The 13,179-nt window shown below is 41.6% G+C and overlaps 1 protein-coding gene across 1 annotated transcript in view; it reads right to left on the reverse strand.

Annotated features, from left to right (window-relative positions):
- The window catches only part of CASQ2 (calsequestrin 2), a 64,961-nt gene that overhangs the window by 25,283 nt on the left and 26,499 nt on the right, over window positions 1-13,179 (reverse strand). The window contains exons 3-5 of the mRNA XM_004581876.3: window positions 11,293-11,393; window positions 9,153-9,264; window positions 3,410-3,483 (exon numbers count right to left, since the gene is read on the reverse strand). Coding sequence (XP_004581933.2) covers window positions 3,410-3,483; window positions 9,153-9,264; window positions 11,293-11,393 — 287 coding nt within the window. The remainder of the gene's footprint in view (window positions 1-3,409; window positions 3,484-9,152; window positions 9,265-11,292; window positions 11,394-13,179) is intronic.

Raw genomic sequence — 13,179 nt, forward strand, 5'->3', positions numbered from 1 at the left:
GTATGTGTGTGAGTACATGTGGGCATGTGTGTAGGTTGCATGCATGAGTGTGTGAGCACTGTGTGAGCGCATGTATGAGTGTGTATGCATGTGTGCATGAGTGTGAGTATGTGAATGTGCATGAGTGTATTTGTGTGTGAGTGTACGCATGAGTGTGTATTATGTGAGTACATATGCATGTGTGTGTGAATGAGTGTGTGAGTGCATAGGTGTGAGTATGTGTGTGTATGCGTGCATGCATTATGTAAGAGAATGTATGTGTGTGAGTGTGTATGAGTACATGTGTGTGAGTATGTGTGTGTATGTGCGTGAATGCATGTGTGTATGTGAGTGTGGTGGTGATCACTGACCCTGAATGCCACTGCTTGGAAGCACAGGGCTAAGCCTATGCACATAAAACTGGGTCATCACATGCTTAGGTCTTGAGAACCTGAAGAACACCTCCCACAGGTTTCCTTCCTCTCTCACCCCACCACCACCAGAGGTGGGGGAAAGGGGCCCTTCTACACCTCTGAGGACTATCATTGAGTATTACATGGTACAGACCGAAGGAGATCTGACTAATGGAAACCTTTATTTATTCATTTACTGAATAACTGTTAAGCAGAGCCTACTGCAGCCAGGGTGGAATCCTAGTAACAGACCTGGTTCATGGTGTTGTAGTTCTACAAGAAAGGATTATTCTGGGTCCAGCATTGTGGCATAGTGGGTAAAGTGGCCAACTGTGATTTTGGTATTCTATATGGGCACCAGTTCATGCCTGCTCCACTTTCTACCCAGTTCTCTACTGATACCCTAGCAAAAACAATGAAACATGGCCCAAGTGTTGGAGCTCCTGTTATCCATGTGAAAGACAAATGAAGTTCCTTGTTCCTGACTTTGACCTGGTCCAGTCCTGGACACTGTGGCCATCTAGGGGGTGAACCAGCAATGGACAATTCTCCTCTCTCTTCCTCCCTCTCGCCCTCTTCTCTCTATAACTCTGATTTTCAAATAAATAAATGAAATCTTTTTTTTTTTTTAAAAAAAAGGATATGCTATGAACTTTTTAAAAAGCTGAGTAGCAGCCCGGCATGATAACATAAAGGTTAAGCTCCTCTTGGATGTGCCACAATCCCATATGGGCGCCGGTTCTAATCCCAGCAGCATCACTTCCCATCCAGCTCTCTGCTTGTGACCTGGGAAAGCAGTTGAGGACGGCCCAAAGCCTTGGGACCCTGCACCTACATGGGAGACCTGGAGGAAGCTCCTGGCTTCGGATTGGTGTAGCACCAGCTGTTGCGCTCACTTGGAGAGTGAATCATTGGATGGAAGATCTTCCTGTCTGTCTCTTCTCTATACATCTTCCTTTCCAATAAAATAAATAAACCTTAAAAAGAAGCTGAATAGGCCTGTTTAAAAGAAGGCATGAAGCCATATAGTTAGATTAGCATCTTCTGATGCTAACGAACTTAAAATGGAACCTTCCTTGTGAGAAGTAAGGCATCTATCTCTCTTTCTAAACTATCATGTCCAGGGAAATGGAGACTAAGGTGACCTATGTCAGTCAGTGGATTCTGGAGAGATTTCATCGTGCTTGGAATGGCGAGATTGGCAGCAATTCAGAACTGCTGAACTATCAAAACCACTTGAGCAGGACCCTTGGAGCATGCCCCATATCGGGGACCCTGGGATGGGTGGGAGGCTGGGTGGGGCTTCTCCTTTTATCTCTCCCCTTACCCCAGACACAGAAATAATAATAATAATAATAGTAATAATAATAATAATGGAAAAAATATCCTGTCCTAACCTCCCATGGCCTACTCGTGGGCCTAGAGGACTGCTCCTTTACTACCAACAGCAATTAGCTGGCTAGCTTTTGCTGCATTTGATCAAATTGCTGCTTTTTCTAGAGCATAGTAGATCATGACATTGACTTTTAAGTCAGGCTGAGCTGCAATCATATCACGCTTCACTACTCATTAACTATGTGACTGTGAGCTAGTCATTTAATTTCTCAATGCCTCAATTTCGTTCCCTGTAGAATGAGAATGCTAATTCCCCTTTCACAGCAGTGCTGAGGGAATGAAATGAAAGTCTGTGTTACTCTCAACACAGAGCACTTAGCAGATGGTCATACTATCTTACAGTGGATAACTCATTATTCTTTTCTGCACTTTTGCTCCTGATCTCTCTCAACGCTAATCCAGCCAATTAGGGCCAACTTTCAAGTCTGTCTGATGTTACTGAAATTATAGACCTTTCTTTTGGTTTTCAGGCTCTAAAACAAGGGCTATGTCCTCAGAAGTGATTCAATGCATGTAGGAGTTGGATACAGACTCTTTCCAGCAGGCCTTTTCTCTGCTTTCAATGCATCAGCACCTTCTGGCTTCCTCTCGTTTTTCACAGACTACTTCTTCATAGGATAAACGTGCAGGTGCACTGCTTCACTCTTCAGTAAACCACTTTCTGCCTAATTTGACCAAAGACCTGATTTATTTCTTCTGGGAAAGATGGTAATTAAGATTTTCACCTGGGTGTGTATTCCTCTGTGTGTGTGTGTGTGTTGTGAACTCTAAATCTCAATGTCAGGTCTTCTATGCAATGGCATGGTACAGAGGGAAGGACACAGATTTGGGTTCTATGCCTGATACTGGGATCTCAGTGCTATCACTAACTCACTAAAGGGCCTGGGAATTATTTCATGCGCTCCAAATCTACCTTTTCTCTGTGGGAAGTGAAAGTTCTTACCTTAGAAGGTTGTTCAAAGGATTAGCAATAACAAAGATGTAATATACCAAATTGTACTCAACATAGAAAAAGCACTCAATAAAATAGCCACTTCAGTAGTGGCAGGATCCAGAATACTCTGACACGGAAGACTCCCAATCAATTATGCTGCTTCAGGTCTATCTCTTCTGTTCTTCAGCTTATGACATTGCTTGCCGTGTTCCGAAAATTAAGAGTAACCAGATTGTTAAGAAGCACACATCACTGATAACTCCTAAAAACAAGGATCATTTTCTAAAGCCCCAGGGCTGCACATGGTTATGCTCCTCCCCCTCCTAGACCAGTGGAAGGAACAGGTAACCAGCCACAGGAAGGGCAAAGGTATCTGGAAAAAAGGAATCAGCGACTCAGGATCCCAGCACACTGTAGATTTACAGCCTCCCATGCATGGCAAGATAAGAGGAGATTCATCACTTTTTATTGGATGTTCTTAGAAATACCTTCACATCCAATTTAACCACCTTAGTACTCCTTTCTCACCTAGCAGTGATTTATTGATAGACTTTCAGCAATTCTGGAGAAAAAGGCAAAAGGCAGACAATTAACATTCTCCCCAAAAAGAAAAAAAATATTAACAAGTTCCAAGTTTAATCTTTCATGTCTAGAAAAATGTTTAATTTAGGGTTTTATATGTTCTTACCCCTTTGTCAAAGGTGGCAAAGAACTTGATGTAGGGCTGGAAGTGCTCAGCTGCTTCCTCAAAAGCCTTGTAATCTAAAAGGAAAAGGTGAAAGGGAGAGATATTTTTAAGTTGCACACCAAACAGTCTTCTCTTAAAGTGATGTAGAGACCGTGGAAAGCTAACTAATCCTGGTCATGTCACTACTTAATAGACATTATTCAGACAGGTGATTATGACACCTTCAGAGCCTGTAGTTGACCCCATGAAGTTGGAACTGGTTGGCACTCAATAACCTAGGAGAAGACCTTCACACCACAGGTTTATGAAGACCATAGGTGGAAAGCAGAAACCAGAGGAGACCGAGATAGGAAGGGGGCGAGGGGAAGGCATCTAAAACTTTAAATCAATAGAAAGTCTGTCACTCAGACTCACTGCTAGTGATAATTGTGCCCTCTAGAGACAGTGTGAACCTACAAGGGCATTCATCTTACTGAATAAAGTAACCTCAATCAAGAAATATTTTAAACTTCTTAGCAGGACTTACCTTATTGGTGAATCGTATCAATTCTCAATCTTTCTCTCTTTGATCACTTGAGAAGTTTACTTAAATTCAGTCAAGCCCAGGCTTGATTATGGCCCCAAACTTAAGTCTGCTTAGTAGGTATGAGACCATGCAAGCATGGGAATGCTGTGTCTTGATCCACATAGACAGGTATGTGGTAAATATGCTCATATTCATGCCTGAGATGGGAAGGTAATGGGAATAGTGGTGGTGATTTTTCTAAATTCTAAAGTCCTGAGAGTTGATGAGCTAATGATTTTCTTGATATGATTGACCTCTTGCCGTTTCATGGAATTCCATATTCTTTAACTATCACAAGTGTGAGTATAAAGCTTGCAAGAAAATTTAGGACCATTCAGATGTTTCTAAGACTATAGTGACCCAGGAATTACCAAGATGACTGGCACAAAGACACTGATCTCAAAATGCTCTCAGCCAAGAGAGGATTATGGCTCCTTAAAAGGCTCATCAGCACTACAGTCCTTGCTCTGATGGAGGTAAGTGCTGCAAACACTTGAGACAAAGGTTGAAAATGTACAATACCTGCATCTGTGCATACCTGCTCACAGAAATGCATCCTCAAAAAGTGATTGGTAGTAAGGCAGGATTTTCTGTTTCTTGAGAGTTAGTGGAGGGTTGAGTAGAGATAAGAAGATGTTTGGGAGTATTTAAAGAGCAAACAGAGCGGGAAGGTGATAGGGTGAAATAGCTAAAACATTGCCAGAGTTGATCCAAAGCAGTCGTGGGTCCCATTAGAAATTCTCATTCTCTCTTCCTCAGTCACATGCCCCTGGCTAGCCCTCCTTGCCTCTATGAACTGCTACCCCGACAGCAAACCATCTGGCAGCCCTGCTTCTCTTGAAGTGTTTGTGTTCATTGCTTTTAAGATGAAAGATGGAACAAGGTGACATCCCAGGTCAGAGCTTCAGGCTGTGGCTGAATGTTGAGCCTTGCCCACGGAGCTGTGGCTTCTAAGACCTTCCCTGTACTTACCACCACTGGTCTTGTTTCTCCTCTGCTAGCCTTTAGATCTCTAGGTTCCGCCTGGCTGGCATCATGCTTTAATGTTGGTCAGTTTCTTCCCTGTGCCTCCACTCAAACTTGTTAAAACTCAGCCGCCAGACTCCAGCTGGCTAAAGACTCTCCTTAGCATCCCCTCAGCTCTCATCCCCACCTCTCAGGATTGCTCACACTGCATGTGAGAATATCAGACTTTAGCAACTGGGTGGTTAAGAAGCACCAGATAGAAACCCTAGGGATAAATACTTGGAATAGGAGCATTTGTCTTCAAAGAAGAACCCATCCTGCTTATTAGGAATGAGAAATTCAAAGAAGTAGGTGAACACATCAGGACAGATTTGGAAACTGTCCAAGATCATGTACTAATAAAGTGATAAGAAGACTTCACCTTGAGTTTTTTCCAACAATCTTTCAGAGATGCCAGCACACACATTCACAGAAAAGCGCTGTCATATAAAGGATTTCCCATGCATCTGGGTATCACACAGAAGGCTGTTACATGAACAGATGCCTTTCATAACATCTAAGCCTGCATCCGCCCTCCTCTTTTCAGCTGGCAATGTAGATATGCAATCAAAAAGCCTGGCTCTGTTGTTTCGCACTAAAGCAGACGAACTAGACAAGAAGAATTTTATTAAAGATCTATCAGTTAAGAGGTGAATTACAAGCTACATTGTAAAATATATTCATGTAGCAAAAATTTTGAAATATCATTAGTGATTTCAACAATGCTGGCCCAGGCTGAGCATCTGAATGAGCTCAATGGAAAGTTGTAAGGCCTCTGTGAAATAGTATGCTGACAGGGTTTATTAGTTTAAAAGCAAAACTCCAGCCTTTAAAATGAAGCTGAAAGAGCTTACTATTAATTTTATAGTTTAGATGTGAAGAATAACTAGTAAGACTAGTAAAACTGCGTTTGTATATTCTCAAAGGAAAGCTTCATTACAATTTTTGAAACACGATAATATGAAAATGTTTAGTTTGCTTTGTAAACCATTCAGCTTATCACAAGAAATGTGAACATTATATCTTTTAAAAATTTTTTTATTTTGCATGATATAGCTCCCCCTTCCATCTTCCACATTCCCACTTTCTCCCATTGTTTTCTCCTATTTTATAACAATTGTATAGTCCTTTAGCAACAGTCACAAGTCCATCATTCTGCTATTAAGTGTATCACAACATTGCAGGTATACTATTGCATACATTGTAGGCATCCTATTGTCAAGATATATTTAAGTTTTGGGCCCGGCGGCGTGGCCTAGCGGCTAAAGTCCTTGCCTTGAAAGCCCCGGGATCCCATATGGGCGCCGGTTCTAATCCCGGCAGCTCCACTTTCCATCCAGCTCCCTGCTTGTGGCCTGGGAAGGCAGTCGAGGATGGCCCAATGCATTGGGACGCTGCACCCACGTGGGAGACCCGGAAGAGGTTCCTGGTTCCCGGCTTCGGATTGGCGCGCACCAGCCCAATGCGGCTCACTTGGGGAGTGAATCATCGGACGGAAGATCTTCCTCTCTGTCTCTCCTCCTCTGTGTATATCTGGCTGTAATAAAAAATGAATAAATCTTTAAAAAAAAAGATATATTTAAGTTTCATTGGCAATCTGTCTTTTACTCAGGAGTTGAGATGCATACTACAATGTATCTTCACTTCATGGTATTCTTGCCTCCATTATACAGTTGCTCTAGAGAAATACATGTATATACATATTTACCTACAAATCTACTGTTTTGTATTTTGTATGAAGTTTGCCTTATATCAAAGACAATATCTGAAGTTCATCCTCTTGAGATTGGCTTATTTCTTCGAATATAGTGGACTCTAGTTGGTACCATTTTGTTGCAAATGGTAGAACATTCTATCTTTTAGTGGAAAGTAAGAATCATTGGATTGAAAGAATGCTCATGCCCTTGAAGGATAATTTCAAGACTGAAGCATCTAAATTATGCCCAGTGTCAAGAAAAGAATGTTCAACAATCAAAGAAAAATCAGTTTGTGCTGTTCACCCATTTGCCACCATCCATATGTGTGAATCTCTTATCAATGGTGAGCATCAAGAACTGAAGAGTTAGGTCATCATTTACAATATTGATCAGGAATTGCATTTTAAATCCATAATCTAATGCAAAAATATGTGTTATAGAAGCAAACATGAGATTTTGATCCAAAATCTAAGAATATTTTACCTGGAAATCATTTAGAGTAAAACATGTGATGCATTTCCTGTTAGTTTGTATTTTATTATTATATTATGATGAAAGCCAAGTAAACTGAAATCCCTTCCAGTTTATTCTGCTCCTGTTTTGTACTGTAGAGCATTATAATATTTTATGTATGCTGGGGACCTGAAAAAATTCACAAAATCTTGAAAGTATAGCCCAGGGGCTGGCTCTGTGCATAGCATGCCAAGTCATTGCTTGCAGTGCTGGCATAACATGTGGGTACTGATTCAAGTCTGGGCTGCTCCACTTAAACCCAGGACCTTGATAATGGTCTGGGAAAGCCACAGAGGATGGCCCAAGGCTTTTGGCCCCTGCCATCCTGATGGGAAACTTAGAAGAACACCCTGGCTCCTGATTAGCCCAATTTTTAGCTATTAAGACCTTTTAGGAAGTGAACCAGTGAACAGAGGATCTTTCTCGTGCTCCCTCTCTCTCTCTAACTTTGCCTTCCTAATAAATAATTTTTAAAAGTATATAATACAGCAATTAAGTGTTCTAACTCAAAATTCTGATTCTTGAGATTTCAGTCTTGACTCCATCGTTTTTACTGGGTGGGTGAGTTCATCAATCCTTTCTGTCCCGTACTTTTCATTATCACTGCAATGCAGATGGTGGATGTCAGGTACTCACAGGATTGCAGGAATACAATTATGGTGACTGTACATGCTCCTAGCTTAGACCCTGCCATATGATATGTGCTCCATTCAGTGGAGTGAAGCTTGGTGTACAGGACAGAAAAAGGAAGATATTGAACGATGTGCTCTTTCTCCTCATCTCGCCTTGTCTCAATCTTGAGCTGTTATGTTGACTTAGTGAGGGAGGGGAAAAATCACTTAAGATGAAAACAATGTGAGAGGAACTGGGAAGTGAAAAGGAAAATGGAAGGAAAGGAAACAAAGAAGACAAATTAGAAGGGGTAGAAATACCCCCGAGTAGTCAATATGGACTTTGGGAAAATTGCCCAAGCAAGAGCTGGGCAGCACCCTGTCAGCCAGTTTCTCCTGACACAGTGATGTTAAACATGTCAATGAAGATTTTCAGGAGGCAAATGAGAAGAAATTTAAGTTGGGGCATGGAAGAAAGAAAATGAATATGTTGTTGATGAGGAGACAGGATGCTAACAGACAGACTGAGTTAAGGAATGGTTTTGCCAACAATTTCAAAATATTTGGGGGTTTCTAGAAAATTTTCCAAGTAGCCCACATTTGTACCACCTACATATAAGAATGTTACCAGATTCTATTTCATAGTTAAAACTGCCTCCTCTAATTCTTTTTCCCCAACAAGCCTGAAAAACCAGGCAAAACCTGAATGCTTTGGCAGCCTGTGCAGTTTTAAAAAATGTGCTCCAGTAATTGCCCTTCCTGGCACCTGCTCCTGACTCCGCCCACCCCACCACCATGCTCTCAGCCATGCAGGGACCATGGTAATGCTGTGAGACATCCCTGTGCCCACCCCAAACCTGGTCACAAAGCTTTAACAGAGGACGTGCGCAGGAGTGTGATTGCTAGGAAGCAGGCAGCCTTGGTGGACAGTGAGGAGCTTGGCCAGCAATTTTCACGTTGTGTAGCAGCTGCTATGTTCATCCTTGCCCAGATTTTCCTCCAATACTTTCCAATTAACTGGGAGACACCCTCCTGCTGGTGACCTCAGAAGCTGCCAGGGTTAGGGAGAGAGCCTTGTGATCGTCTCATCTTAGAGGAGACTCCCACCAGGAGCAGACTGGGAAAAAATATGCAGCAAGGGTTTTTCTCTCTTCTCTACAATATTCAACCCACCCCAAGGCCAGGCGATCCTAATGGATTTTCAACTCCCCTTGCCTGTTTTGCAAAATGTGCCTGTGTATCTCCCAGCATGGATCACAAGAAGAATTGTAATTAATCTCTGCTCTACCCAGCAACAGGTGTTGAAGCGCCAACCTGGAACACTGACAAGGCGGAGCAGACACCTGACTTACATTCTGAGTCTCCGCTCTTGAAGAAGCCAACGAGCTTGGTCTGGTCCTCGATGCGTTCAAAGGCTTGCACTTCCAGTTTGCTGTTGATGATCTCCACGGGGTCCTCAATGAGCTGGAATCCCACAATAAAGAATGTTTGAGTAAGAAAACTCTTCCTTCCACAATGGGGAAACAGAGTGCTTCGGAGGGAAGTTGTCAGGGAACACCTAGTTGGTGCCTCAAGCATCCATCCCACCTCCCTCCAGAGAACACAGCAGGGATACAGTTTGAGGAACTGTTCTTCGCAGCAGGATGATTGGTCTCAGTGCAATTCTATTGCTCCTGTCAGTTTTTAAAACATTGATTTGTAATTTTAAATTGATAAATTATAGCAGTATATGTTTATAGGATAAAATGATGGTATAATGAATGGATTCAATGGGGCATAATAAAATCAAGATAATTAACTTATCAATCATCTCAAGTATTTTAATTTTTTATGGTGAAAGTAGTTGAAACTTTTCGCAGTTCTGAAAGGCACATTTTTATTCATCATATTCAGCACGTTGTGCAATACATCTCAAAGAAAACTTATTCCTCCTGTTTAACTGAAGCTTTATACCCTATGACCATCATTTTTTCATTCATATCACCTCCCACTCTTAGTCTCTGGCACCTACCATTCTATTCTGCTACTTTAGTCTCTGAATCTCGCTGCTTTAGATTACAGATGTTAGAGAACTGAGAACATCTAGATTTTCCTTTCTGTGCCTGGCTTACCTCACTTAGTATGGTATTTTATAGTTCCATCCATATTATTACAAATGACAAAAATGTTTCCTAAAGCAGAATAGTATTTTATGGTGTGTATGTGTACAGTGTGTGTATATGTGTATATGTGTATATGTGTGTTCATCTGTTGGTGAACACTCAGGCTAATTCCATAACTCCTCTTGGTTTAGAAATGAGCAAGTGACCCAATTTTGAACCAGTGAGGAAAGATTTGCTGAGAAAGTTCTTTACTCTTCAGAGAGCCCTAGGAAGCCCAGTTTGTTTGTTCTTCTCCTTGGATACAGATGAAGAAATGTGATGTGTCTTGTTGCTGGCCATCTTGTCAAGAACTTGAGAACAGTCAGCTTGAGGACAAAGACATCATACTAAAAATAGAATTGTCTGTGGTTACAGAGAAAACCAGAGCTAGAGTCCTAATGTGATCCAACCCAAAATTCGCCTTCACTCTGGTCTCCCATGTTTGTAGGTCAATCCCATTGTTTATTATCTAAAGCAATGTGAGTCCCATTTCCAACTCCTCCACCCAGCAAGTAAAGTTGAGGCTGTGTCCTATTGTCCCAGAGTTGTTTTATTGCCTCTTAACTCTTTCAGGATTTGTGAGTGTAGGTCCATGAGGGGGCCAAACAGAAATGATGTATGTTTTTAGGTGGGAAGTAACCTTCAATTTACTTCTAATCTCTCTGCATTTTCAGACTGGAGTGAAAGCAATAGCTCACTGAGTACACTTCATAGCAAAGGAATTATCGTGTGGACGTGCAGCAGCAATACAGAAATGTAAATTCAAAAGTGCCTAACTTTGCAGCTGTCATTGAAAGTGTGTGTTTAACTATGGGTAAAGTATTTTATGGAGCTTGTTCCTTTTTAAACTGAGCACATGAACCTGAGAGTGTGGTGCCTTTGTGACATAGAGTTGAGTGTGATGTTGGAGTTTTTAGCCCTGCCTCTTCTTTATATTGTTCTCAGGGCAACTTGGGGTGACTTGACTAATAGGTACTCCTGACTCCCCTCTCTGTTTGCCTCCATGTTTTCTCACATTTTCCAGTTTCTCTTCAACAAGAGCAAAGCCAGGGGAATTTCAGTGGATGTCTATCCATAGTTGGGAAGAGAATTAACAGGCTAGCATTCCAGGATCCCAATTAACGACTCTCTGGCTACCTGGCAACAGTTCCCAGGTGACTGGAGGGCCATCTTACCAGCAGAAGTAGACAACTCTGTTATATAGGTACTACTTAATAGGCACAACCAAAGAATCCCACTTTAGACCTTATCAGGTTCTTTAGTTTCTCTGTCCTTGCTATGGGGTTTTACCTTTCCCTGTATTTGAGCCCAGACAGCCCTTTTCAAGTCCAATGTGTACGTAAGTGCTTACATCCAACAGAAACTCCACCAAGACATCAGCTGCAAACTCGCCATCAAACTCAATTGTACGATCACCTTTAAGAATATACAGGCTTCCTTCTTCATTAAAACCTGGAAAAAACCAAAGAGGCCCAAAGGTAATGTCATCCTATTGTAGAAAGAGCCACCATATTGACCAAGGTGTGACTTACAGTCCCTGGATGATATTGGTTTAGACCAACTAGCATTAATCCAATGACTCAATCTCTTGAAGCAACACTTGCGAAGTTCTCCTAGAGTAGACATTTAACTGAGAGATAGCCAAGACATAACAATTCCAACTGAATTTTAGCTTGAGAACAAAATCCATTCTTTATCCCATCATTGTTTTAGTTTTCAAAAATGCCTTCTTATTAAAAAATCTTTAATACCCATTGCCCACCCAACTCCTTAGCATGCATTTAAGTGCCTCCGCTATTCAGTTCCAACAGACTCTTGTCTTCGCTCGAGTAGATCCACATTCTTGAGAACTGCTCCCAAGTCCCTTGTACCTCTTGCTCCCTGCTGACTCAAGGAGAGAATGGAAAGCATAGCTATCTACACTTATGTTCTCCTTTCTCTTCTGGTTGCCACAGTGTCCAGTCCTTTTTGACTGGCTCCTCAGAAGTCAGTGTAAGACTCATTTGCCTGAGAAGGTCTTGTCCCTCTGACCAGGCTCATGCCACTGCTTATCTTCCCTCAGCTCCATTTGCACTTTAACAGTAAGTAGTGCCTTGCACAGAACTAGAACACATTAATGGCACTGTAGGTGGTCAGAACAAACAGCTTACTTTCCTGTTCTAGCAGAATCCTACATGCTGTGTATACTCTATTAACTAACAGATACTTTAAGGGCAGGTTCTGCATCTCACCTTTTCTATTGAGAATGACCATGGTGTAACATTGCATACTTTAACAATTGCTTGACGGAAAACTATATCCTCTACTCCCACTCCCAGGAATGCTAAATAGCTGAGGCAGGCATATTTTGTCGCACTGCATGGTATCCTTCATTTCTTAGATTAATTGTTTTCAAACTCTATTAGCTGGACAATGCTTTTGGCAAATGAAATTTCTCTGCAGAACCTCCAGGGACAGGAAGGCTGGACTGCTGCCTGCTGTTCTGAGGCACACCCCAGGAAGCGTGGGCTGTTAGTAAAGTAAAAGAAGTACAGTGCCACACAGTCTTGAAGCCTGCCATGGCTGACCTAAAGTTCAGCCAGCATCCTGCTAGGAGTTTGCGCTGGGTTGAAACCAGTTGAAAGGCTATCTGGTACAAACTGATAGAATTCAAATAAAGGAAAATAAAAGAATGGATGAAGATGCAGGAGCAGATTCATCAAATATATTCTCTGTCTTGGGAACTCCAAGAATCAAATAGCCAGAAGGAACCTGGCTCAATTCCTGCAAATTCAGCTTGGTTAAGAGTTTATTTGGTTGAGCCAAATCCTATCATGTCCTTCTCGGGCTCATCTTCTAAGCCCACCTTGTCCTCCATTAATTTGTAGACCACTGGCACATTAGCAGTTTTCTTTAACAATGCTTACTGGAAATTATCCCAAATTCAATTACTCACTGAAAACAGTAGAAAGTAATCTTACAGGTGGTGGAGGGATGAGTTAGGACTCAACAGGCTGTTTTTGACTATAGGGCAACAGTTGAACATTCTCTGGGCCCATGTTCAAGGGGAAAATACTTCTTATTATGTCTCCAGAAAAAAAGATATATCAGACAATCTTAATTCACGATCATTTTATGATCATGAATTCTTCTTTGTGTCTAAACTGGTCTCCTTTAATTTAATTTTTAAAATGGCTGGTTTTCATGGAAATAAAATAAGAAACAGTTGCTTGTAATTTTCTAGGGTAATGACTTTCAT

The sequence above is a fragment of the Ochotona princeps genome, chromosome 2, assembly GCF_030435755.1.
Source record: "Ochotona princeps isolate mOchPri1 chromosome 2, mOchPri1.hap1, whole genome shotgun sequence".
Classification (NCBI taxonomy): domain Eukaryota; kingdom Metazoa; phylum Chordata; class Mammalia; order Lagomorpha; family Ochotonidae; genus Ochotona; species Ochotona princeps.